The sequence below is a fragment of the Haliotis rubra genome, unplaced genomic scaffold (assembly GCF_003918875.1).
Source record: "Haliotis rubra isolate DU_JTF1 unplaced genomic scaffold, ASM391887v1 Scf652, whole genome shotgun sequence".
Classification (NCBI taxonomy): domain Eukaryota; kingdom Metazoa; phylum Mollusca; class Gastropoda; order Lepetellida; family Haliotidae; genus Haliotis; species Haliotis rubra.
In genome coordinates this window covers 571,809-599,596 of record NW_025767360.1, presented here as the reverse complement: position 1 = coordinate 599,596, position 27,788 = coordinate 571,809, and the positions used below count along the sequence as shown (strand labels likewise).

Sequence of the window (27,788 nt, the reverse complement as noted above, 5' to 3'; positions counted from 1 at the left end):
TTTATAGAGATTTTGAGTGGGTTGTTTGATCTTCATCATGACGCTACCGAGGGTGACAGGTGCGTTTCAGTAGATTGATACCCGGATTTGGGAGGCGATACCATGGGGTACACGCCCATGAAGGGAGGGACTGACACTGAGTGGTCGTGATATATAACGTGACATTTTGATGCAACACCACACTTACCAAGAGACAGGTAGCAGGTGACTTCGTCAAACAAACTGCAACTTCGGGCACGACAGACTCTTCTCAGTAGGTAGGTGTTAACACATTCTACATTGTGTTGCATAAAAATTTATTTTTCTAAAATGATCTCAAGCTAGTGTAGTATAGTATGTCATAATATAGTTATACTGTCCTTCGATGACGAGTTTCAAGAAAGTATAACTATATTCGTTAACATCCAACTTCGTCAAAAAACTGCGGCTTCGGGGACAACAGACTCTTCTCAATAAGTAGGTGTTAACACATGTTGTATAGGGGACAAATCAGGATGTAATAAATGCTATCAGACATCTACAATGTAACAAATCCCCAGGCAATGATGGTATTCCCGCACAGTTTTTCAAAGTTTCTGAACATATAATAGTTCCCTATTTAGTATTACTGTTCAACAAGATACTCTCATCCGGCTCTTGGCCAAATTCCTGGTCAACTGGCATTATTATCCCACTACATAAGAAAGGTGGTAGATCTGACCTGAATAATTATAGGGGATCTCTCTTCTGAATGTAATGAGCAAAATGTTTGTTTCGATTCTAAACAAAAGATTGGAGTACTTTTTGCAACTTCGTGAGATAATGGGAGAATATCAGGGTGGATTTAAGACAGACCATTCGACTGTGGACAGTATCTTATTCTCCAGACAATCATTCAGAAGTATTTAACACATAAGAATGGGAAGATACTAGGCACATAAAGAAACTGTGCATACAAAAATTTAAAATCTAAATTTATCAAACCTGTGTAGACACATAAGGATTTAAACTCAGAGATTAGTGACATGTATCCAACATGCATGCACGTGCCACGTTCCGTGACGTCTGTGGGTTCGTCCTTTAGACGTGCAATACGTTGTTGCACGTGCATTCCGAGAAAGAGAAACAGAGCAAATGAATGCCACACAATACTGTCACTTTGGAAAGCTCAACTCCTGCCCTTGCGATCGTTCAAACAAAGATTAAACGGCTATTGAAACGCATAGCATGCCAAGGCTCACGTCTGCACAACGTCATGAGGCCATTGGGATGGTCATCCCGGGATCAGACCACGACGTCCCGCGATACGGCCTATCCTGACACAACGTCATCGACAAGCTCGCCGAATGTGGTGCCGAAATCATGTCCGCAGACCCTTGTTTTGGTGGAGAAATGTTGTTTTTACAGATGATTCCAGGTTTAACATTTCCCATAGTGATGGACGTCAACGTGCCTATAGACGCGTGGGAGAACGTTATGCACAGGCCTGTGTTTTGGATAGGAATCGCTTTGGTGGTGGTTCCGTGATGATTTGGGGTGGAATAACAGCACGCCAAAGAACTCCTTTGGTGATTGTTCAGGGCAACTTAACTGGTGTGGGCTACAGGGATCAGATTCTTCGACCTGTGGCTATTCCTTTTCTGCAATGTCATGGCCCTGGGTTAACATTCCAACAGGACAATGCCCGCCCTCATACGGCAAGGGTTGCTATGGATTTCTTGCAACACCACAACGTTGACTTTCTGTCCTGGCCCGCAAATTCATCGGATCTCTCCCCGATAGAGCATGTTTGGGACGAGATGGATCTACGTCTACGCCGTCTTCCTCATCCGCCAGATAACGTCCTTGACCTTGCAACAGAACTTGAGAGAATCTTGCGTGACATCCAACAAGCCTTCCTTGCACGTTTGATAGGCTCTATGCGTCGTCGATGCGCTGCTGTTCTCAATGCCGATGGTGGACATACCCGTTATTGAGCTGTGACATGGTCGTTTGACCCCTGTCCCGCTTGTGGACTCGTGACTGTGATTGACTTTTCAATTGGAATTCTCCCGACTTGTTATGGTCTCATGATCCCTCCATTAAAATTTACATGTACCTTTGACATTGTTATCGTACTTATCAACTGGGATGATATTTTGACAATGCACAGTTTCTTTATGTGGCTAGTATATATTGCATTCATAGATTTTCGCAAGGCCTTTGACATGGTGAATAGGTTAAATTGCTGTATGTTCTTTTGCAAAATGGGATCCATGGAAAAATTTTCAAGTTGATTAAAAATATGTATACTAATGTCAAAGCCACTGTAACCTATGAGTATGTTAAGAAATTAACTGAATATTTTGATAGCGCCTGTGGGGTTCGGCAAGGCTGTGCCCTTAGTCCGGTATTATTTTCTTTATATATTAATGAGCTTGTATTGACCTTAGGAAATAAGTTTGATGATGGTATATTTATATCCGAAAATATGTTGAATATTATTGCTCTGTTATTTGCAGATGATTTGGTTTTGATAGCTGATACTGTTGTTAGATTACAGCGCCGCCTTGACGCCCTACATATGTATTCCCATAAATGGGGCATGGATATTCATACTGATAAGAGTAAAATTATTGTTTTTAAAATGGGTGGACCCTTGTCCAAACACGAAAAATGGTTCTATAATGGCATTCGAATGGAAACTGTCAATATTTATAAATATCTAGGACTTATGATAACTCCCAAATTGATTTGGACTAGGGCATGTAAATCATTATCTGATCAAGCTAATAAGGCACTGTGACCGATCAAGTCATTTATAAGACGATATGATATGTCACTCTCAGAAGGATTTTATATTTTTGATAAAAAGATTGTACCAATTCTAACATATTGTGCTGAGATATGGGGTTTTAAAAAGACAGAAAGGATTGAAATTGTCCATCGAAAATTTTGCAAACTTTTACTTCAGATTAGTTACAGATCATCTAATGCTGTTGCATATGGGGAATGTGGGAGGGCACCCTTAAGCAATGTTTATTATGTCGAATGTATTAAATACTGGCTAAGATTATTAAAAATGCATCAAAGTAGATATCCATATCAATGTTATCAATTTGTATTATCTGTTGAATTCAGGAAACGTCCCACATGGGCTCGGCATGTCAGTGATTTGTTATTTTATCTTGGCTTTGGTACTGCTTGGATTTCACAAGATGTCGGTGATACAAAAATGTTTCTATATATGTTTACTTAAAGAATTAACAACTGCTCTATGCAAGAGTGGCATTTGTCCCTAGATGTTCCTTCGCTGTCTTTCTATAAGTCCCATAAATCTCTGTTGACCTGTGAAAAATATTTATCATTGAACATAAGTAATAAGTGCAAGCGTCTGTTCACATTATTTCGATCAGGGTGTAATGCACTAGGTATCAAATATATTAGAAGAGGTACTGCCTCCTGCAATGATGATATTGTGTTATGTAAACACTGTAAAAGTATTGAGGATGAAATCCATATTGTCTATAGTTGTAAACGCTATGAGGATATGCGTCGGCGTTACATTCCGAAAACGGTCCATGGATATTATTATTCACTCCGCAGCATATGTACATCATCCGACAATAACATCATAAATAATTTTGTCAAGTTCATAGAACATGTTTATTCTGCTCCTGTTAGCGTTGTTGTATGAAAATGGTAACCAAAATCACTATTGTACCACCTTGTACGATGGGTCGTATGGCCTTTATACAAAATAAACCCTTCTTCTTCTTCTTAAATGCATTTTATATTGTGTTATGGTATAGTAATTTGATATTTTAAAATGATCTGAAGCTAGTGTAGTATATTTTGTCATAATATAGTTGTTTTACTGTCCTTCAAAGACAGGTTTCAAGAAAGTATAACTGTATTCGTTGACAGCCAACTTCGTCGAATAACTACAACTGCGGGCACTACAGACTCTTCTCAATAGGACGGTAGGTGTTACCACAAACTTGTGTATCTAGATTGTGTAACTTTCTCACCTACTCCAATGTTTCAGTATATTGGGCCTGTAAATCTCGCTAGGCGCTACTTCCGATACTAAGCTGGTTCCTGGCTCCCTTTGCGCGCGCGAACTTGCGATATGCGGGACGGGGCCCAGCTTACTTCCGATACCAGATTTCCGGTGACAAGCGTATATTGGAGAACTAGTTCTGGTTCCAAATTGCGCGACCACCAAATACTCTACTAGACCGGACCAAGTGTACAACTATGCCTGGCTGTCACAGCTGTTGACAGTCGTAATCCTTGACTAATTTGGGGATGGTTAGATCGGGAATTTGTTATTCCTGCAAGGATTATCGGTTCCTTATTGTCAACTGACAATCATGCGACCATTTGAAAAGGTATGAAACGTCGTTTGTCACCAGAAGTACTAAGGTTTCGCGAAGTGCCGTAACCTACTTTCGGGCCCTATACAAGCATTAATAATGGTCGCCAGTATGTTGGCTTAATTGTGGTTGATGGCGATCGATAGCCCAATTCTATACTGTGTTGAATAATAATTTAGCATTTTAAAACGTATCAAATATTTTTTTGTCATATTATAGTTGTTATTCTGTCCTTCGACGACAGATTTCTATAAAGAAGAACTGTGACTTTCTGTCGTCATGACTTTCTGTCGTCAGGACATGGCTGAAATGTTGCCAATGTGACGGAAAAACTCAGTCACTCAGCCGAACAGGAGTCTCATACAGAAATACATACAATTTGCATATGGCACAGATTTATAACGTGCGGCTTCTTGAAAATCCCGAGTTGTTCTATCAATTTCTAATAACTGTAGAGTCACTGGCTTGTGTTTGACTGTTTGAAGATTGCTGGTAAATTGTTTTCAGCCCACATTCGACAAGATTGGGGTGGTCTTACTGCACTGATCCTCAAAGGTTTATGTACACTTGTACGATATGGACTGTTTTCGTCTCACATTCATCAGACACACTATGAATTTAGAGAAACATCACTGGATACGTCATTCGACTCACGGACGCAAACACGTTTTGTTTTCAGTCTCATCATGAATGTGGACAGAGTGAACTGGTTCGCGGTGATTGTCCTCGCTCTCGGTGTTCACGCAGTGTCTGGCCAGAGTAAGACTGAAATATACATTCATTACATCATCTCATCAATTTCAATTTAATAATTTGCACGGTGTTGTGTGGTCCAGACTTGATTACAAACATAATACCGTCATAAAAGGAGGTTTACTTTACGTGGCGTTAAGCCAGCTAAGAAATATTGCAGAAGTCGATTTTCGAATCAGGTGCTTTTCAAATTCATTTATCTGGGTCGCATTGCCTGCAACTTGTGATTGTGTATTAAAATCCGAAAACTTTGGAGGCTTGGGCTCAGTAAAAGTCCAAACAAGCTCTTATGTTTGGTCATTTGTCCCTTGTTGATGCGTTTATTCATCTGGAAGCTTCATGTTACCATATGATTTTACCAAATTAGAGTATTCGAAGGCCTAACGGGAAAAGAATAAACAGTGTCGATTTGGCCACTTAAAACTTATAAAACGTTTAAAATGAAAATTGAACTAATGTTTGGAAACCCTTTTGAACACATACTTCTGTTTCAGACTGCGCGCACCTGTTGGATGTCGTAGCCGTTGTAGATGGCTCTGACAGCATCTTAGATGACGAATTTATCCTTCTGAAGGATTCCCTTATTCAGTTGACAAACTGGCTGAACCTTGGAGAGGAAGGTCAAATGTTTGGTGCCGTGGTGTACAGTTCGTCTGTATCTAACGTAGCACACCTCAGCACCAACCGGTCCCAGCTGCAGACCCAGATAAACCAGTTTGAACACCCCCAGGAAGGGACAAACACGCACCTTGGAATCGCCAAAATGACCGAGATTATGAGGAATGAGAGTCGTCCTGGCGTTCCCAAAGTAGGCATCGTCATCACCGACGGACGGTCACGTTATCCCGAGAGAACTGCTCAGGAAGCTACAGCTGCTAAGGCGATTGGCATTGAGATGTTTGCAATTGGAATCGGTTCAAGTATCAGAATATCAGAACTGAGAGACATTGCCTCATCTAACGCCAATGTCAAGAATATCAGCTCTTTTAATGAACTCAACAATATTACCCTCAGTCTGGTACAGAAGGTCTGCAAAGGTAGAAACAAACATAATGGAGATAATAAAACATAAGGGAAATAAAACATAATGGAGGAATGAAACATAAGAGAGAGAATAAAACATAAGGGAGGAATAAAACATAAGGGAGAGAATAAACATAAGGGAGGAATGAAACATAAGGGAAATAAATAAAACGTAAGGGAGGAATGAAACATAAGAGAGATAATAAAACGTAAGGGAGGAATGAAACATAAGGGAGGAATAAAACATAAGGGAGGAATGAAACATAAGAGAGAGAATAAAACATTAGGGAGGGAATAAAACATAAGGGAAATGAATAAAACGTAAGGGAGAAATGAAACATAAGGGAAGGAATAAAACATAAGGGAGGAATGAAACATAAAAGAGAATAAAACGTAAGGGAGGGAATAAAACATAAGGGAAATAAATAAAACGTAAGGGATAAATGAAACATAAGAGAGAGAATAAAACGTAAGGGAGGAATGAAACATAAGAGAGAGAATACAACGTAAGGGAGGGAATAAAACATAAGGGAAATATATAAAACGTAAGAGGAATGAAACATAAGAGAGAGAATAAAACATTAGGGAGGGAATAAAACATAAGGGAAATAAATAAAACATAAGGGAGGAATGAAACATAAGAGATAGAATAAAACATAAGGGAAATAAATATAACATAAGGGAGAATGAAACATAAGAGAGAATAAAACATAAGGGAGGGAATCAAACATAAGGGATGAATAAAACATAAGCGAGAGAATAAAACATACGGGAGGAATAAAACATAAGGGAAATAAATAAAACGTAAGGGAGGAATGAAACATAAGAGAGAGAATAAAGCGTAAGGGAGGAATGAAACATAAGAGAGAATAAAAAATAAGGGAGGGAATAAAACATAAGGGAAATAAATAAAACGTAAGGGAGGAATGAAACATAAGAGAGAGAATAAAACATAAGGGAGGGAAAAACATAAGGGAGAGAATAAAACATAAGGGAGGAATGGAACATAAGGGAGGGAATAAAACGTAAGGGAGGAATGAAACATAAGAGAGAGAATAAAACATAAGGGAGAGAATAAAACATAAGGGAGGGAATAAAACATAAGGGAGGAATGAAACATAAGAGATAGAATAAAAACAAAAGGGAAATAAATAAAACGTAAGAGAGGAATGAAACATAAGGGAGAGAATAAAACATAAGGGAGGGAATAAAACATAAGGGAAATAAATAAAACATAAGGGAGGAATGAAACATAAGAGATAGAATAAAACATAAGGGAAATAAATAAAACATAAGGGAGAATGAAACATAAGAGAGAATAAAACATAAGGGAAATAAATGAAATGTAAGGGAGGAATGAAACATGAGAGAGAGAAAAAAACATAATGGAGGGAATACAATGTAAAGTAGATATATGTAAATGTATTTATTAAGTGTATATATCTACTCCGTCATCATCTGATGAAATTCTCTCCCGACCACTTCTAAATGTCGTTCAAGTTTTTAAAAAAACATATTGATTATTTACATGCCGCTGTCATGTTGCCTGGAACCCGTGAAGATCTGGGTTAGAATTGGTCTTGAACAACCCATGCTGTCGTGAGGCGCGATTTACTGGATCGGTAGTTTAGACACATAAATAAAAGAAATAAAACAAAAGGGAGTGAATAGAACGAAGGGGAGATAATAAAACACTAGGGACATTATGAAAAATGGAAGTGGGAATAAAACATAAGGGAGGTAATAAAACATAGGGGAGAGAATAAAACATAAGAGGATACTGTCCATGTTTCAAGTGAACAGTATTACATTGTTTTGTATATATTTTCAATAAACGTAATGCAAAATGTTCCAATATCTATGTTACGGTCATGAGACATGGCAATTGTCTGCCCTCTCGAGAAGATGAAACACGATGTCTAAAAAATGTCCTTATAGCCACACATCTTCAGTTAGAACTGGTAATCTCACGGTACTAAAGTTGACACTTCTTTATAAATTCTCAAATAGGTGTCGCTCTATAAGTAAGCAAGTTATCGTAGCAATTAACTTGAAAATCGAAGCCAAACATTCATCAAACATTTTGTATATCTAAATTAAACCAAAGATGATGAACTTTTGTGTCAATCTAAATTTAGGTTCGCCTTATTTCAACCCTTAATCTTTCGCCTGCCTTTACATATGTCATATCTTGTATATCGGTTATTAGAAATAATACTTTACGTACTGATTTTGAAATATCCTTCCCTCTATCAATTATGAGAGTCAGCCTTCAGGACATTTCTGTATTTCATCGATTCACTCATATAAATGTCACCAGTTTCAGCCAAGAATCGAGATTGATATTCTTTGGCGTTGAGGTTTTGTGTTGAACCATGTCAATCTGATATTGAGCTTACTCTTAAATTAGAAATGTACATTTGCCTTTTTCAAATTTAAAAAAAGAAGCTAGTGAAAAAAACGAAAAGTATAATTTTTTTCAGAAAAGAGCTATGGGAATTGATAGAGACCATGGCTGAAACTAAATTAAACCTTTAACTTTTGTACTCTTTGGGATATAAACATATAGTGATCAATCTGGACTAGTGGATTAAAATGTCAAACATCTTTTTCTAAATGTATATACGGATTTGAACATATTTGTGTTTATGCTTCCTTGATATCTGTATCATCTGTTCTTATGGCAACAGTTGACGGAAACTGGACCGAGTGGACGGACACTACCGGTGTGTGTTCTGTATCCTGTGGAGGAGGCTCTAGAACCATCAACAGAACCAGGACCTGCACCAACCCAGCACCCAGCAACGGCGGAAGGGACTGTGTAGGATCACCTTCAGATCGATACACAGAGGTTTGCAACACCAATGGCTGCCCAGGTTTGTCATAGTCGTATATCAAAAACATTTGCTGTTGGCAGTATAAAACTTGGAAAGTTAATACTGAAAAATAAAAAGCCCCAAAGATATCATCCATAGATGTAAAAACGTAGAAAATGTGTTTGTTAGAGATACATACACATTATATACAGGTACAAATAATTACATGCACATATACATTCTGACTTAGCTGTTCTTTTTACACAAAGTTGACGGAAACTGGACTGAATGGACGGTTACTGAGGGAGTGTGTTCAGCACCTTGTGGAGGAGGCTCCAGAACCATCTCCAGGAGCAGGACCTGCACCAACCCTTCTCCTAGCAACGGTGGAGAAACCTGTGTAGGATCACGTACAGATCGATACACAGAGATCTGCAACACCAATCGATGTCCAGGTACGTTTAGCCATATGCTAAAGTGTTAACGCCGTAGATGCTAGTCTTTGAGAAACAATATTCCAGGTACACTAGCATATGTCTATATGACAGACAATATGCACTTGTAGTACGTGTAAAATAACACACCACAAAATAATACAAATCGCTACAAAGGTATTACAGAAACAGTTCAAAAGAGAAATCTCAGTACAAATTCAGAGGCAATATGATACCCCCAAAAAGAAATGATTTTATAAGATGGTAATATTCACCTCATTGCAACAATGGTGAAGTTTCGAAAATAGGCCCAGGCTGAGTGTCAAGGGTCAGTAAAATCTCCACACAATTGTGATCTTGTAACTTGAGATATAATGTGAGATGATAGGCAAGGGTTGGCTCTCCTTATACCCCAAAGAAAGAAGACTTCAGAACATTCTCCAACTGCCTGAGTCACTACAAAGGAGAGGCCCATAGGGCTGTTGTGCGTGGAATACCTTCCAGAACTCTGTCTCAGTATACACAAGTCTAAATATCACACCGCCGTCCACTATTGTACAATTTCATAGTCTCTGCCACTCAAAAATATGTCCCAAACTTCATTATATTTTACACGAAACGAAGTAATGAACATAAATATGCATCTTTGTTTGACAGTTTCAGCTGAATTCATCATGGTGTTCCTCAACAGTTAATACAAGATTACACAAGTTTGATCATGTCTAGTTCGCTTATCATCGATTATTTTTAGTTGTTGGGGGATGGTCAAACTGGATCATTACCACAAGCGACTGTTCAGCATCTTGTGGAGGTGGATATAGACGTGTCACAAGTACTAGAACCTGCACCAGTCCTGCTCCAAGAGACGGCGGTGCTGACTGTGTAGGCTCCTCCACAGACACATACGCAGAAACCTGCAACACAGAAGGATGCAATGGTAAAATCTTAGTCTATTCCCACCTTGGAGGCATAGACATACATGCATAGACTAAAATGTCACTTATTTCAGATTTTTACAAGACTCGTTCTGTTATGGAGGCAAAATTGTTTGTGAATTACAGGTTAACGTGATACCATCACTTTGCGGCCACGAGTTGGGTGAGGGGGTTTCGATCAGTACCTGGTGCACTGTCGTTCATCCCAACAGAAGTAAAAACATTATTTGTATTGTTTTAGATCCATGCAGTGGTTGCCGGTATGTCAACGGTATTGGGTACATCCCTGACCCCAGCGACTGCTCCCGGTTCATTCAGTGCCAAGAACCCAGACCCGGCAATACTGCTATTTTCCATAGAATGCAATGTAGTCCTGGACTGTACTGGAACCAACAGCATCTGGTGTGTGATTGGCCAGCCAACGTCATCTGCACAGTGGAAGCTGAAGGTAGGGGGCTGCTCTCTACCCTCATAGTATAACAGTGAGTGAGTGAGTGAGTTTGGTTTTACGCCGCTTTCAGCAATATTCCAGCAATATCACGGTTTGGGACACCAGAAATGGGCTTCACACATTCTACCCATGTGGGAAATCGAACCCGTGTCTTCGGCGTGACAAGCGAACTTGTAACCACTAGGTTACCCCACCGCCCCATAGTATAACAAGGTACGCCGACTCAATATGTTTCTTCAAGTACCTCAGTGTCTGTTAGGATGATACGTACCAAATACAAGAATATTAGTAATATAATATATATCATTATGATTTCTTATGAGTTGTTCATTCGACATTACCATGGGTTAAAGTTTAGGACCTGGGAAGTTGGTAACTGTAAAGTACAGTAATCGTACTTTAGTTCTACCGGATGATGGGGCCAGAACAAGCCCTGAAACGTTGTACCAAACAATAAAATGAAGGTGAAACCCAGAAAAGTCTCTATGTTCATCAAATAGCATCTTCTAAAATGCCAACCAAACACCGTCACAAACAGCAAGTCAATTGTTCACTTGACACAACACAGGGGTATATGGTTCAAAGTAAGGAATTGCGTTGGCCATAATATTGGACATGTACAAAGGCTTTTTGTTTCGCAAACCAAAGAAGTATTTCTTTCCTTCACAGAGGAAGCATTTCTTCCATCGACTGCAGCACCATCAACAGCTGCTCCGCTGACATCCCTTCCCTCGTCGTTGTGCGACGGCTCCAAGAAGGCAAAGCCAGGAAATACAGCTCAGTATCAGGAACTGATACATGGAAACTGGATCACCAGATTCTGTGCTCCAGGAACTGTGTACTCTACGACCAGTTGTAGCTGCATCACCGGTCAGAATGCCGCGTCCCCAGGTATGTCTGCATCGCTTCTCATTGGGGTCATTTGCTACTTTCCTACACATAGACAAACATGGTGCTGCAAGTCTTACAGTAAATACATAATTTACTTAAAGGCACATTTTCCCACATTTTCGACAAAACTTTGGCCTATATTATATATATTGGGATATATGCACTCAACTTAGCTTCATGTTGATGCAATGAAAGACTTATTATCCCTTACGACTTGCCTGAAATCGATAATTGAAACCTCGAGGCTGACAGCTTCCAAACAAAAAATACTTGCCATGGAATGTAAACAATTGCTCCTCACATCGAAAACTGTCGCACGCGTTGTTGTCGATGTTGCAGATCTGGTTTCAGTCACAAGTTATGCGTAGGATATTCGTGATAAGCGCTCCAAGGGACATAACTCTGTGTGGGGTTCGCTTGAAATAATGTTCAGCCGATACAGGGAACGAGATTCGATTTAATGCAACGTTTTGTTAATTCATTCGAACTTAAAAATTTAATATTGTAATATAAATACGTATTTTTTAAAATAAATTATACGGAAGCTTCCCTGAGGGCTGATAGTTAGTATTATTGAGAGAAATACATAGTTATTTTTGTGGTGTGACATTATGCCTTTAACGTGATATCCTCACAACTGTAATTATATTAACGAAAGATGATACACGATGATCAAGTTATGGAAGTTTTGTCTGATGTGGATGCAAAACAAAACGAAATGAATTTCATTTTAGTTTGCCAGGCGGAGGTTTACCTTCCTTTCAACAGTGACGTGAACGACCATTCGACTAACCACCACTATGTACAAAACACTGGCGTTGTAACTACCGACAGTGGCCGCGGCGTCTTCAGCAACAACACCCAACTCCGGATCCTCCGGTTCTCCAACATGCATTTCGGGAAGACTCTGATCATCTCATTTTCGTTCAAACGCACTCAGGCTACAAGCAGAGCTCAGGCTATCGTCACCAACGATGACTGCGGGCATGGCGGCAGCATCTACATCACCACTCAGCGGTCAACCGTGCAGTTTCGTGTTGTCAATAGCAACAACGTTACGCATACTTTAAATGTATCGTACATAGTGAGTATTAAAAACGTTTATCATACACTCCATCATATCGTGTTCATGAAGGAATGATACCTGCACCCTGCCCTAATGTTGTGAATATTTGGCCAAGGTCCATAGCCTGGCATCCTGCGCATTTGTTTGTGGTCGTTGCTAGCGTGTCTTGGGATTTGTCAAGGGTCACCTGTGAAACACACTTCTAGTTTCCTGGCCTTACTGCAACATTGGTGCATGTCCAATGTCACCTGAGAAGCTGGAATGTAGATGAGTGGCTACTCGTGCCATCACATGCCTATATATCTCATTGAAAGTCGTTAGTCACTGTGAACCCCGTAAACAAAATGGACCATCGATATAGCCAATGGGTAGTTACGAATTGATATTATCCGTTTCGAATTGTGCTTCATACTCAAGCCGTCGTCTTGGTAGCTTGGTGTTTTTCTTGTCTCTGTCACCCTTGCCCTTATCCTATCCTTTGTGGGGGTACGTTTCAGGCCACCACGTCCTTGAATGAGGTGAAGCTGATCGTCAAGGATGGACTGATGAAGGTTGAAGTCAATAACCGCAGATTACAGAGGACATTTGATGGTACGAACATTTGGAGTGGATGGTCCTTCAGAATAATCCCTTTATCAAAATAACCTCTAACATAGTATGAAGCACATCGTTGAACCTCTTGCTACTAACATGTGCTCGGGATGTAAACATGGGACCCCTGATCACCATTGTTAACTGCTGCGGTGTGTACAATATGTTTATTGATATTGGGATTCCTGACAATTGGACATTGTGCAGTATCCTCGGTGTATATTTCCGAGAAATATACAACATAATAGGCGCTCACATGTGAAAAGATACTCATTTGAAGCATTACTTTTGTTTTGTACGAAACCAAACATCCGAATGGGGTGATTGTTTCTGTGAAGTGCCCATTCTTAATCTAACCGTTGTCAGTTAGGTCTAGGATCAACAGGAACCGTCTATCTGATTGTTCGTGAAAAACATCGATTACATAGAAAAATATTATTTATCATTTCTTGAATATTTTGCAGGTAACATCGGGAAAAGCCAGTGTGCACTGCAGGTCGGGTACGGTGATGGCATGGACTTCTTCCACGGCGTCCTGGAAGAAGTATGTCGTTTACCTGTTCCTAATTATACATTTGTAATGATCTCGTCAGGTGTAAGATTTAATACATGATATTTAGGCTTTTATTTGCTTAGCCGAAACATAAATCGATGTTATTGGCGTGAGCTGACGTATTAGAATTAACGCTTCTCAACAGATCACTTAGATCGACCGAGTGTTATGGGAGAAAATACAAAGTGACACTATCTGATGAACCAAACAAACGAGGACGAACATTAATTAATAATAATACAGGCCATCTATAACGCGCCTTTTCCACAAATTGTACATGCTCAAAGCGCTAACACATTATTACCCCGGATAGCCAAGCTGCCTGTTAGGCGCTAGAAGGTTATTAGTCACATGACTTGTCCCACCGGGTACCCACTTTCTACTGGGTGAACAGAGGCAGTTTTGAGCGAACTCGCTTGCCTAAGGTGGGACCACATGATCCACATGTGCTTCGTTGTGGGGCAGGACACAAGTCCTAGAAACTCTCTCTTGAGTCAAGCTGCCAAACACAGTCACCTAGTCAAGGACTGTCCGAGCTCAACGTTGCTTTATTTTAACTGATTTGTGACCTGAGCTCTATGCACATGACCACACGCCAAGTAGTGCATCTTGCTTTTATGTTTCAGTTCAAAGTATACATCTGCGACCCAGAGAGCCTGTAGTTCAACAGAGTGTTTCATCAAGACCTACCATGAAGTCAAAATGCCGTTTTTAATATCAGCTCGCAGTATTAAACAGTATGGCGCATTGTTTTGTTTCTGTCATATGTGGTATGAATATAGCTTGAAGAACCCATTGTAGCTTAACGAGATACATACAACGTTATGTTCTTTAAGAGTATAATTATACTTATTTTAAAAACAAAAATTCGCTTTCCGTTTCAAGTTAGCCCGAGCAGTATGTTTTCGATAGGACAAGACACTGTGGGACAAGACACTGTAGCTCGCCCTGAACTGAAAGTTCAAGAGAGCATGACAGTCTGAATGTATGTTGTATACCAGTCTTTTGAAATCCCCTCAAACACCAATGTGTAGATCTTTAATGAGTTGAATTTCCGGTTGTCTCGAAGTAAAATTTTGATCTCTGCTTAATCCTTCTTTAGTCATAATTTACGGCTGTATCGAACGTCGTATAACTCGAAACATTTACAGGTGTACAGTCAATCGCCAATGTGTGGATCTTTAATGTGCCTGTCTCAAAATACAAGCTTTGCCCCTGCTTGTTTAATGTTTTAGTTATCATTTTGCAGTTTTGTCGAAGCTCTGATAACTCGAAGCAATCTTCGACACAATGGTGTTTGACTGTATTTGCACCATGCATGACTGTACACATTTAAATTTGCTTAAGAAAGGACATATGTGTTGCTGAAGGGTTTCGAGAATATTGCGGTAATTTAACTTCCGTGAAGAGTCAGCTTCAATGTTATATATGATGAACTTCCCATCAATATAATCACACTCAATTATAGTAATAATCATGACATACGGTTGACTCATTGTTGTTTTCAAATTAGATGAAACAGAATTTCGATAAAACTGCATTTTTTATCACTGACGATAAGTCATTGAATTCACTGAAAAAAAGAAACACAAAAGGTGATTTATATAACTGCTACTGATGTCAACTGCCTAGTGACAGCTGCTCTGAGCCTTAAACATGTTTACGTAAAATAAAATGCTTTTTTAAGTTATGAATGAATAAAATCTTTACGCACGTGTTCGTTTTTTTATCACTTTAATTTTTATTCATTTGTAATTCTTGAAAGTAGGAAGAGTCTATTTCCTCAGTTTACTTTTAGATGCCTACATGTTTGTTGGTGAGGCCGTTTTTCGTTCTTTTGCATAACCACCGTCAGCATATGTTTTTAAATTCAAGATTTGTAGTTTTACTCATATTTTAAAAATGTGGGCCCACTCACAAAAGTATCTACAGAGAAAAAGATGTGGGCCCACATTTCTGTTTCACTTTGATATCTACAGTTTGGTTGCTGATATCGTATGTAGAAAACGCTTTATATGCTTTTAAGAGGATAATGAAATTGCCCACCTTTCCTGTCGCAAATATTGGTTACTTCAACATCTGATGATGCTCTTGGATTCAGTAATATTCGACTAGAGTAGGCCCACATCCGACACCCTCTAACAACCAGCTAGTAAGTGACAAACAATCGTAAAGCAAATTGCTGCTAGTCATATAGATGGAATGACTCGCTAGATTATATAGTTTTAGTGATGATTTGACTAATGGAGGACGCAGTTTATCGTTTTCTCAGCGTCATGCTTTTCTGGATACGAAACTAATCAGCATACCTCCAGTCTGTATCTTGGGTTAGCTCCCTTAGCAACTCGAACCACTGATAATGCGGATTCGCCCATATTATGTGTGCCTTGTTGTAGCTCACCTGACCGGTTCTGGAATACCATACTGTCTAAACATCCAAACCATTGCACGCGGATCATATTCTCCGAAAACCCGAAAATTGCACGTGGATCATACTCGGCGAACACCAGAAACATTGCACGTGGCCCATACTCTCCGAAACACTAAACAGTGCATGTGGATCGTACTCTCCAAACACCTGAAATATTGCACGTGGATCTCACTCTCCAAACACCTGAAATATTGCACGCACGTGGATCTCACTCTCCAAACCCGAAACACTGAAACACTGCACACTGTGGATCTCACTCAAACATCTGAAACATTGCACCAAACTCTCCGAAACACTGCATTGCGTGGCTCATACTCTCCGAAACACTGCACGTGGATCATACTCTCGAAACCCGAAACTGCACGTGGATCATAATCTCCGAAACCCGAAACACTGCACGTGGATCATACACTCCAAACATCTGAAACATCGCACGTGGATCATACTCTCCGAACGCCTTAAACAATGCACGTGGATCATACTCTACAAACACCTGAAACATCGCAAGTGGATCATGCTCCCCGAACACCTGAAACACTGCACGTGGATCTCACTCTCCAAAAACCCGAAACACTGCACGTGGCTCATACTCTCCGAAACACGAAACAGTGCATGAGGATCTTACTCTCCAAACATCTGAAACATCGCACGTGGCTCATACTCTCCTAAACCCGAAACACTGCACGTGGATCATACACTCCAAACATCTGAAACATCGCACGTGGATCATACTCTCCGAACGCCTTAAACAATGCACGTGGATCATACTCTACAAACACCTGAAACATCGCAAGTGGATCATGCTCCCCGTACACCTGAAACAATGCACGTGGATCCACAAAAACCCGAAACACTGCACGTGGCTCAAACTCTCCGAAACAGTGCTGAAATCTTACTCTCCAAATATCTGAAACATTGAACTTGGTTCAGACTCTCCAAACACCCGAAACACTGCACGTGTCTCAAACTCTCCGAAACCCGAAACAAAACACGTGCATCACACACTCCAAACACCGGAAATATTGCACGTGGCTCATATTATCCGAAAACCCGAAAATTGCACGTGGATCATACTCGGCGAAAACCTGAAACATTGCACGTGGACCCTACTCTACAGTAACCTAAAACGAGGATCGTACTATCCAAAAGAAACACCTTAGTGTGTGTGTGCGCACGCGCGCGTGTGTGTGTGGTTGGTTACACTGTGTTATCATTGTATATCCCCTGGCGTGCTTTCTTCCGTGTGAAGTTTAAAGTGTCTGTAGTAATGCACTTACAGGCACTGACAACATTGTATTGGTGTGTGGCAAACCTCAACAGTTTCGCGCAGACAAACATACAACACCAGGGGGAGGATAAGGGTTGAGTCTGTAGTATTAAGATACGGGGGTATGTGTAAATTTGTGACAAACAAGACCATTAGAGTTATTGATTGACAGAAAATAGACTTGCATGTATTGAGTGTTTGAGCAAGACATGTCGCTACATGGTTGTGTGATACCTGCAGGTGTCGGGGGAGACGTTACCTTGACTGTAAGTATTATTGTTACTATTAGTTCAGTGCAGCAGAGGCGGGCCATACAGTAACTCCTTTGATGGAAAGGTCGTACACTTATCAATCTGAGTGAAGTCAGTTTGTGAATAACACTGTTATAAAGACAATCATGAGGTACTTGAGAGATATACAAATGACTCATCAACATGATCAGTTACAAAGAGATTTTTATAAATCTGAATGAGAAATTGGTCGTATATGGTTTTACACATACATTTCAATGAATCAAATATATTTACGCACTTCAGTTGATGACTGTTTATAACATTCACGAAATCAAAAGACCCAAACACAATGTATCTCTTCATTATGTCGGCTTTCATAATGTTAGTCAGTATCCCGGTATCAGGGGTTTTCGACGATGTAGGACAAAAACGTAATTTTTATCTGTAATATCATTAATTTTACTAACTTCGGGTGATAAAGGATATATTCATCTATTTCACACAAAAATATCAAGTGTTTCCTACAAAAATAATGTTGATGATATCGTATCGGCGAAACTGTTGCCGTTCGCCACATCTGTGGATTTTGTATGGGTTTTCGACGATAAGCCATACTTTTCGCTCCGCACTGCGAGGTAGTGTTGTGATAACGTGGCTTTCTATTTAAATATTGCCTGTCACCAGCAGACGAATGATCTTACTGAATTTTCGCTTGCTATGTTTTGTTATAAAGGGAACTGATTTTGCATCTGAAGTGGTATCAACGATCTCGGGTAAATAATATTGATGTTTGTTTGCTTTTTAAATAACTTAACTTCCGGTTTTCAATTGTCAATACAACTTCTCACGACGGTGACTGCCGATGAAACTACTTGTGCTCACCGATCGCGCACGTACTCCCCCGATATAGCGCCAGCAACGCTTTGGGATACAACATTCCAGATTACAAATGTTGTTCCCAGGTATGAGATCTGCAGCATATGGGGAGATTATTCTTGTCATACTGGCGAGCATGTATTGCGTGTGGGTGAGCTGTGAAGTGCACAAGGTATTATCTGATCTGAGAAATGCGATCTTTCTTGCACTTCTATAAGTCCTGATATTACTGCATTGTAATGGAAACAGCTTCGGCGTTAATCGTACACACGTTATGAAAGGATACCGGCTTATTGGCTGCAGGGGGAAATGCGTACTTGTATAGGCTGCCCGGACAGCCCGGCAAAGCCACATTTGAGAAAGAAAACAGGCTGAACTTCGTGTGGCGTTCCCGGCAAAGGACACGGATGAACAACAGAGGAATGTGGCTTTGGCGGCAATGCTATCACAACATTGTAAGCCCCGTAATAGGGTACCGTATTTAACATAGAACAGCAAAGATATATATCATATATTTTCAGTTTTATTCACTGGAGGTTTCACAATCATAACAAACATAGTATAGTAACACTCACATAACTCCTATTTAATTCACACCATCATCAATTCTCATAATTAATTCTCAGCATCAATCACAAGCATACACATAGTATGGCCTGGTATAGTTCATTCTAAATGGAGCGGGTCGGCGACGTGGTCACAGGCCCTCGTGTCTTTGCGAGGATTAAAGATTTTATAAAATATGTTCCAACATTTGAGATGACCCCCGACTCGAAATGCTTCACACTATATGATGTATTGTACTGTGAAGCATTTCGAGTCGGGGGTCATCTCAAAAACAATATATTTTTAATCATTAATCCTCGCAAAGACATGAGGACCTGTGGACGTGATCTGCATACTCTACATCAGTCAAATGCTGATTTGCCAACTGTGTCTTCAGTGACCTTAGTCGGCTGACAATATTTCTATATTTCTTGTGTCTTGAAGCGGCTGTCCAGTGGGTCGACAGTCTCATGACTTCAACTTCCATAAGTGATTGTTCGCGTTTGAACAGTTTGACAATCTCAAAATATGTTGGGGTGGCACTCTCGGGCTAACTGGTTGATCTTGTGATGCCACCCTCAAGGTTGTTATTAAGTCCGATGACCATCATTCCCAAAGTGGTTCCACTTGCCTTGGTGAAACATCATTTGAGATCTTCTTAAACCGACTTATATACCAGGGGCGTTTTTTAACTAGTCGGTAACTCTCTACTTGGTTTGCGTATTGAAAATGTGGCTTTGCCGGCAATTCCCCTTCAAAATGAAATGTGGCTTTGCCGGCAAAATGAATGTTTTAAATGTGGCTTTCCCGGGCCGACAGCCTCAAATTACGTTTGTATGTAAATAACATTCAAAGGTATCCCAAAACAGTAATGCAGTAAATTACGTTTATGACGACTGACTGACTGAGTATGGTTTTACGCCGCTTTTAGCAATATTCCATCAACATCACGGCGGGGGACACCAGAAATGGGCTTCACACATTGTACCCATGTGGGGATTCGAACCCGTGTGTTCTGTGTGACGAGCGAACGCTTTAACCACTAGGCTACCCCACCGCCCCACGTTTATGACGAACACGCTTATATCGAACTGTCAGATTTAACGAACTTTGTTCTGTGTCCGTCGTGTGCCGGACATTTAATCATGTATAATTCATGGATATAACGGACAAACTTATAACGGGCAAAGCGGACTCACTTTTTGTTCCCATGTGCCATCTTTCAACGAAATAGGCGGTGGGGTAGTCTAGTGGTTAAAGCGTTCGTTCGTCATGCCGAAGACCCGGGTTCGATTCCCCACATGGCTACAATGTGTGAAGCCCATTACTGGTGTGAAATCTGTGTGGTTGAATAATATGCACACATTTGTACCATCGTCCCTAGCTCTTTCTTGTGCCACGCGTTCGTGGATGTTAAACGTTCTTCCAACAGGCAACGGCCCTATTACAACCGCCCATATATGAACTCAACGACAGTGAGATACGTGCAGGTAATATTTATTCGGAAGACTTACCAATGTTGCAAACACACATTACTATACATCCGCAGACTTTCATGTGATTGTGAGTGTCACTATAGATAAGAAGTAGATGACATTTACTCTGTGTCAGTGGTCACTGGGAGACAGGTCCACGTCATCAGTAACATGTAATCAATGGCCTAAAGGTAAACAGGGGAGAATTTAGTCTTCTTAGCTGCAGTGAGGTAGTTACATTGTCATGAAGCAGACTAGGACCAGAATCACTGGCTGACAGGCCCTAGATATGTTTCGAGAAATGTAAATAGATCTTTTAAATTGTTTATTGGGATAGTTGTTAAATGTCATCAGAAAAAAAATCCACGCAAAAGCTCCTGTATAGCATACTGACTGATAGTACTGTAACCTCTAGTCTCTTAAACACATCTAATCAATCAATGATAAACGCAACATGTTCCTTATGCTAACAAGAGGGGATTTGACCATTTAACAAACGTTACATTATAACAAGAATCAAATGGTATGGTTCTACCATAAGAACACACACAAAGGCAACACTGCAAACTAATACAGATTTTGATTCTAACAAATGGGATAAAGTCAAAAATTGTATACAAAAACAACCAAATAACAAAACAAATTACTTGTATGGTAAATATCTTTGAACTCAAACCATTTTAAAGATTTACAATTTAGTATAATTTGATTTGCTGTAAACATAGCAGAATTCCCCATGTCAAACAAAAACGCAGTTTCAAGCAGGGTATGGTGGTCAGCGTGGAATGGTCGTTTACTGGATGACAAAGAACGTGACAACAGTCAGAGAGAGCAGGTATGCTGAAATTGTCACCGTATCTCCAGCTGGAACAGAGAAGTGAACCGAGTATAGTTCATGTATGAAACAGATGTATATTTATATGAATTATATCTGTATCTACCATCGGTAACAACTTTCCACTTTCATCTTCCCCAGTTCCAGGAGAACAAGTTCAAATGATTGTGGAAGTTGTTTCCTTTGCATAACTTAAAGGTCTTATCAAACATTTAAAATATACATAAATCCAACTATAAACAGGTGCCTGTAGCCTTTTTTCAGAATATAAAAATGAAATGTTTTCTTTCCATAACAAAATCAAAGCATGACATTACGTTCAAGTGAACAAAGAACTCAACAACCACTTGTGTTTCTACATTAAACATTTCTCAATTGTTACTTATATTTTTGGAAATGTTTATCTATTAAAACAGAGGAATGGTGTGTGTATGATAATAACCTTTGTTATGAATGATCTCCTCACTGTCCCGCTTTTCAAGTGTTAAAGGTACAGCCATTCAACACTATACACATAAGCATTGATTAGAACAAGCTCTGAAGCATTACTAGAATCTTCCTCAATATATTTCAACCCTAAGATTGTTTTGAAAAGTAGATAGGTTGTGGGTTAAATCCTGATCAATTAACTTTTAAGCATGAGTTCTAGGACGTTGTTTGAAGATTTCATAGATTTAATACTCGTCACAAATGTTTCCCCACCATTTTGACAGGTGGCTCCTTTGTAACCACTTGCACAAGTACACGTGGTGGGAGGCTTGCTGGCTCCACATTTTCCTCCATTGAGGCATTCTTTCCCATCCTTAGAACACACACCCTCTGGAAAATGAGGAAATACGTTAGATTGAATGTTATGTCATACTGTTGAACTGAAAATTAAATCCGAAATTCGAAACAGTGAAAACATACACATTTGTTATTCTATAGCTCTCGACTACCACCACCACCACCTCCGCCACCACTACGACTGTTGCAACCATTATTGCTGCTACCGTTGCTATTGCTGCTGCTATTACTACTGCTGCCAATACTTCTACTGCTGCTATTACTACCACTGTTAGCATTGCTTCTGCTGCTATTACTTATACTGCCACCGCTGCTTCTATCATTACTACTGCTACTACTATTACGACTGCTGCTACTGCTGCTGCTTTTACTACCCAGGTAATACTTCGTCTGCTATTACTACCACTATTACTATTATTACTGCTACAGTCAATATTTCTACTTATAACTGCAGTTGCTACTAATTCTATAACTAATGTCAAACAACACATGTGACATTTTATTACAAGTATACCAATAATAAGAGTAACTGCACTCAAATATTCTTGTGATTATCCAAAACAATAAGTAGATGTTGACATCAAATCGGAGTAAACACGTCTCATCTATTTTACCTGTGCATTTCTTTCCATCTCCAGCATAGCCAGAGTTGCATGTGCAGTTGTAGGATCCAGGTGTATTTGTACAGTCAGCGTGTTCATGACAGTCATGTTTGCCGGGACCCTTGACTGTGCATTCATCGATATCTAGTGTAGAATATTCATAATGTATTATGACACATAGCAACCTCCGTCAGCTCTAACACCATTCACTCATTCACGAACATGCATCACATCATGCATAGACGATGGTCGACATGCACTGTAAGTACAATACAAAACCCTGCACTTACAATAATTTAAACGCTTTCTTGACTCACTCGTTGTTAATGACGACCAATGTTTTACCGACAGGTCAGCCAGATGTTATTTACCCCCTGTATTGATACTGATATTATCTTGCAACATGTTTCAGTAAATGTACAAACTGAAGGATCTTCGATACCTCTATCCAAACATTCATGTTTGGGATTCATACAAAAGTTTCGCCCCATTCTCTTTCGTTCGTATCAGTGTACACATATGACTTTTGTAGTTTTGTTTCCAGAAACATTGATGGTAGACTGTACACTGTCATCGAACAATATCTGAAAATAGAAGGGACTAAAGCCTTTCCGCATCCATAAGAAATCACTGCTACAACAGTGTTGATTGTACAACTGTACAAGTAAAACATGTAAATGTGTTTCCATCTCCAGCATAGCCAGGCTTGCATGTGCAGTTGTAGGATCCAGTATTTGTACAGTCAGCGTGTTCATCACAGGGAGCATGGAAGGTTTTACATTCATTTGTCTCTGTTGTAGAAAATGCGTCGACACATATGTACTTTGATGTAATGAAAATTTGCGTAATAGAACATTTACACACACACACTGATTCACTCTCTCCGGAGAAATCCTATGGAACATGTAGATATCTCTCTCGCACTCGCCATCGTTAATGTTCATGAATACTTCGAAAGAAAATAAGATATTTTAAAGAGCGTTCATTTAATACACTCCCGAAACTATACTAGTGTGCATGGATGCAATAATAAGCAAGAAATGGTTGAATGTAATTTAAACATGACGCAAAATCAACCTGATATTTTCACATATAAGTGGAAAAATTTGAATCAAGAGGACATAAACTTGAAAGTTGATATCAGATCGAAGTGAGTGCAATATTAGTGAGTGCATCCTTAGAACACACACCTTCTGGAAAATGAGGAAACACGGTAGATTAAATGTTATGTCACACTGTTGGACTGAAACTAAATCCGAAATTCGAAACAGTGAAAACATATACATGTATATATGTAACATAAGGTTCGGTATGTTTATTGATGATACAAAAACTGACATCATATTTATTGGACATATTTTGATCATTCCTTTCCATACCTCATTAAGAGATACCACGACACATTAGTAACTCTATAGCTTTTCCCCCACCACCGCCACCTCCGCTACCACTACGCCTGTTGCAACCATTATTGCTGCTGCTACCATTGCTATTGCTGCTGCTATTACTGCTGCTGCCAATACTTCTACTGCTGCTATTACTACCACTGCTAGTATTACTTCTGCTACTACTACTTATACTGCCACTGCTGCTTCTATCATTACTACTGCTACTACCATTACGATGTTACTGCTGCTGCTATTACTACTAAGGTAATACTTCTTCTGCTATAACTTGGGCGGTGGGGTAGCCTGGCGGTTAAGCGTTCGCTCGTCACGCCGAAGGCCCTGGTTCGATTCCAAACATGGGTACAATGTGTGAAGCCCATTTCTGGTGTCTCCCGCCGTGATTTTACTGGAATATTGCTAAAAGCGGCGTAAATATAAACTCACTCACTCACTCACTATGTTATTACTACCACTATTACTATTATTACTGCTGCAGTCAATATTTCTGCTCATAACTGCAGTTGCTACTAATTATACAACTAATGTCACACAACACATGTGAACTTATGTTGCAATTATACCAATATTAATAAGACTACACTCAAATATTCTTGTGATTATCCAAAACAATATGTAGATGTTGACATCAAATCGGAGAAAACACGTGTTAGTCTCATCTATTTTTACCTTTGCAAGTCGTTCCATCTCCAGCATAGCCAGACTTGCATGTACAGGTGTAGGATCCAGGTGTATTTGTACAGTTACCGTGTCCTTCACAGGGAGAACTAGTGGCTTTACATTCATCGATGTCTGTTGCAGAGAATGCGTCGACACAAATGTACATTGATGTAATGAAAACTTGTATAATAGAACATTTACACACACTGATTCACTCTCTCGGAGAAACCACAGGGGACATTAAGGTATCTCTCTTCAATAATGCACTCGTCTCCATTATTAATCATGAATACTTAGAAAGAAAAGAAAGTGCATACAGAGATTTCATACAACACAATGCGCAAACATTACGAGTGTGCATGGTTGAAATAATAAACAAGAATTGTTGGAATGCAATTTTAACATGATTGTAACTTAAAATCAACCGGATATTTCAACACATTGTGGCAGAAATTGTATCACGAGGTCATAAAGTCGAAAGTTTATTACGACAGCTTTGATTTGGGGAGAATGAAATCAACAATAACAAATTGTGTAAGTATCTTTGGTATTGCATCTGAGAGATAGGTCAAAGATTCCTGTCACAGCAGAAGCTATTGGAGTGAAGGCAAACACTTCATTATACGTCACAACGAATACAAAAAACGGTTATCGTTAAATAGTTATATAGAATTAACACCTTTCTCGCAGCATTAGAAACAATTTCCTTGTCTCAGTGTTCAAATTGTTAAACGAATGTTTGATACGTCCTTCAACAATTTAGTTCTAAATCGAGTCTAATTACTGATTTGCTAAAGTGAAAATCGTTGTGAAAGACAATCATGTATTTCAGCCTAATGTGTTTGTAAGAACACGGCACACTAGCTTCGAGGAAAGTGACACGAACGCAATTAAATCATTAGTTAGTTGGTAGTTATTGATGTACTATAATTGAATCATTTGTGTTTTAACGATATATAATTATCCAGGGCTACATTATTTACATAATTACCACACTATTCGAAGTAGGATGGAATGTCGATTCACTACAATCATTACTCAAACCAGGACGTGGATTCGACATACCCCATAATACCCAATAGCGGTAGGTTACAAGTGCTTTAAATGTATTTTCCTGAATAGTTCCATTCATCGGTCCTTTACAAAAATAGACACCCTATATCGTTTTTCTGTGATAATAACTTCCACTGTGTGCCAAGATCAACATTAAAGATGACTTTGAATACTGTGTTAAATATCTGATAACTTATTTATAGTTACATGTATTTACCGAGATCGCAGGTGGGACCTTCATATCCAGTACCGTCACATTTACATGCGTCTGAATCGCATGTTCCTGAATTCTTACAAACAGGCGAGCACGTTCCATAGACGCCACCGAGAACTGCCCAGCATGTTAAAACTGAAAAAGGAGACAAGATATTACATTTCATACATTAATATTTTTCACAACTGTTACATTTTTTTATCTAAGAGTACGAAGAAATATTTCCCGAATTTACATTTCAACCGCTTAACAATTGTAATCTTAGAATTCATTACTTAATATCACTTCGATGCAATTGTATTCATCATATTTTCCTTGTTTCTTCAACGCTACAATTATTATTGGACATTGAAAAAGAAATATCTTGTCATGACTACAAACTTACCCAGTAAAGGTAAGAAAATTGGAACTCTGAACAGCTGCATGTTCTTTGCCTTCTTCGCCCGCTCTCGAATGTCTACTGAGCGTTTACCCATATATATATCATGCCGTTGTCATAGTGATAACGTCAGGCATGCGACGGGTGAGGGTGGAGGGATACAAATAAGAACTGAGACACCTACATAACATGTCAGGGCTTGCTGTTGTCAAGATTTCGTAATGTATTGCTGCTTTAATATCTTATCTGTAGCTAAACTGTAGCTTGTTTTTTCTCAAGCCCGATATTGCGTTACCTCGATCCGCAAAACTAAAACGTTTCTTAAAGTCTGTCATATGCTCAGGCATAAATACTACTGTCTGTCAACAAGGAGATGATATGCAATACATTTTGTCTGAAAGAAATTGGCGAGGAAAACTTTCAAATTAGGAGAATCGTTTGAATAGAATTATTAGCCTGATGTGCAGTTATCGTAATTTACAATGCAATGTAATTTCGAATAATCTATAGGCTCTGAGTCTCTGAATAACTTAAAATAATAAAGATTTGGGTGGCACATTTTCATACTTGCATATGAATTGTCAGGGTTTTCAAATCCGAATAAGAAGAAATTAAATATGAATATACATCGAACATATCACAGTGACTATTAAACTAACAAATACGTCAAGTCCTCTGTCTTTGCAGTAATTTGGTCACCTGGAATATTTGAGCGAACTATAGGTGTCAAGGAGAATTGTTGTGATTATATATTACTGAAGTACAAACAATGTTTATTCCCGAAATACCAGTAGTGATATCACTAGCAGTGGCCCCTTTGCGGGTTCTCGACAGTATAACGGAGTGTGCTTTCGAAGTACGTGGACAAAGTATTCCTGTGAGATTTGTGATAGATGCAAGACTTATTTGATTGGATTGGTTATGTGTGTCGTTTCAACAAATACAAGTAGCAATGATAAAAGGATTTATAAAAATATTCTTTTGACAAAGCGGTAGTCGTATAAGAACATTCAGTCTCGACTAGAGTTCTTGATATATAATTTAGACCTTTTTCCTGCAATCAGACTCTATTAAGTCAGAGGCCACATGTTGCTGATATGAAATTTGCTAACAAGGGAAATGGTACCTTAAATTTAAGAACCATTCTCAGACAAAAGATCAGCACCCTAAAATGT

At 39.3% G+C, this 27,788-nt stretch overlaps 1 protein-coding gene across 1 annotated transcript in view; it reads left to right on the top strand.

Moving 5' to 3' along the window:
• Positions 1-226: 226 nt before the first annotated feature.
• Positions 227-27,788, top strand: part of LOC124257217 — a 62,979-nt gene continuing 35,417 nt past the window's right edge. Inside the window, exons 1-11 of the mRNA XM_046691232.1 lie at positions 227-257; positions 5,017-5,096; positions 5,585-6,127; positions 8,804-8,989; positions 9,199-9,384; positions 10,115-10,300; positions 10,540-10,746; positions 11,419-11,640; positions 12,375-12,724; positions 13,204-13,297; positions 13,762-13,841. Of these exons, the coding sequence (XP_046547188.1) occupies positions 5,024-5,096; positions 5,585-6,127; positions 8,804-8,989; positions 9,199-9,384; positions 10,115-10,300; positions 10,540-10,746; positions 11,419-11,640; positions 12,375-12,724; positions 13,204-13,297; positions 13,762-13,841 (2,127 nt within the window). The 5' untranslated portion in view covers positions 227-257; positions 5,017-5,023. The remainder of the gene's footprint in view (positions 258-5,016; positions 5,097-5,584; positions 6,128-8,803; positions 8,990-9,198; positions 9,385-10,114; positions 10,301-10,539; positions 10,747-11,418; positions 11,641-12,374; positions 12,725-13,203; positions 13,298-13,761; positions 13,842-27,788) is intronic.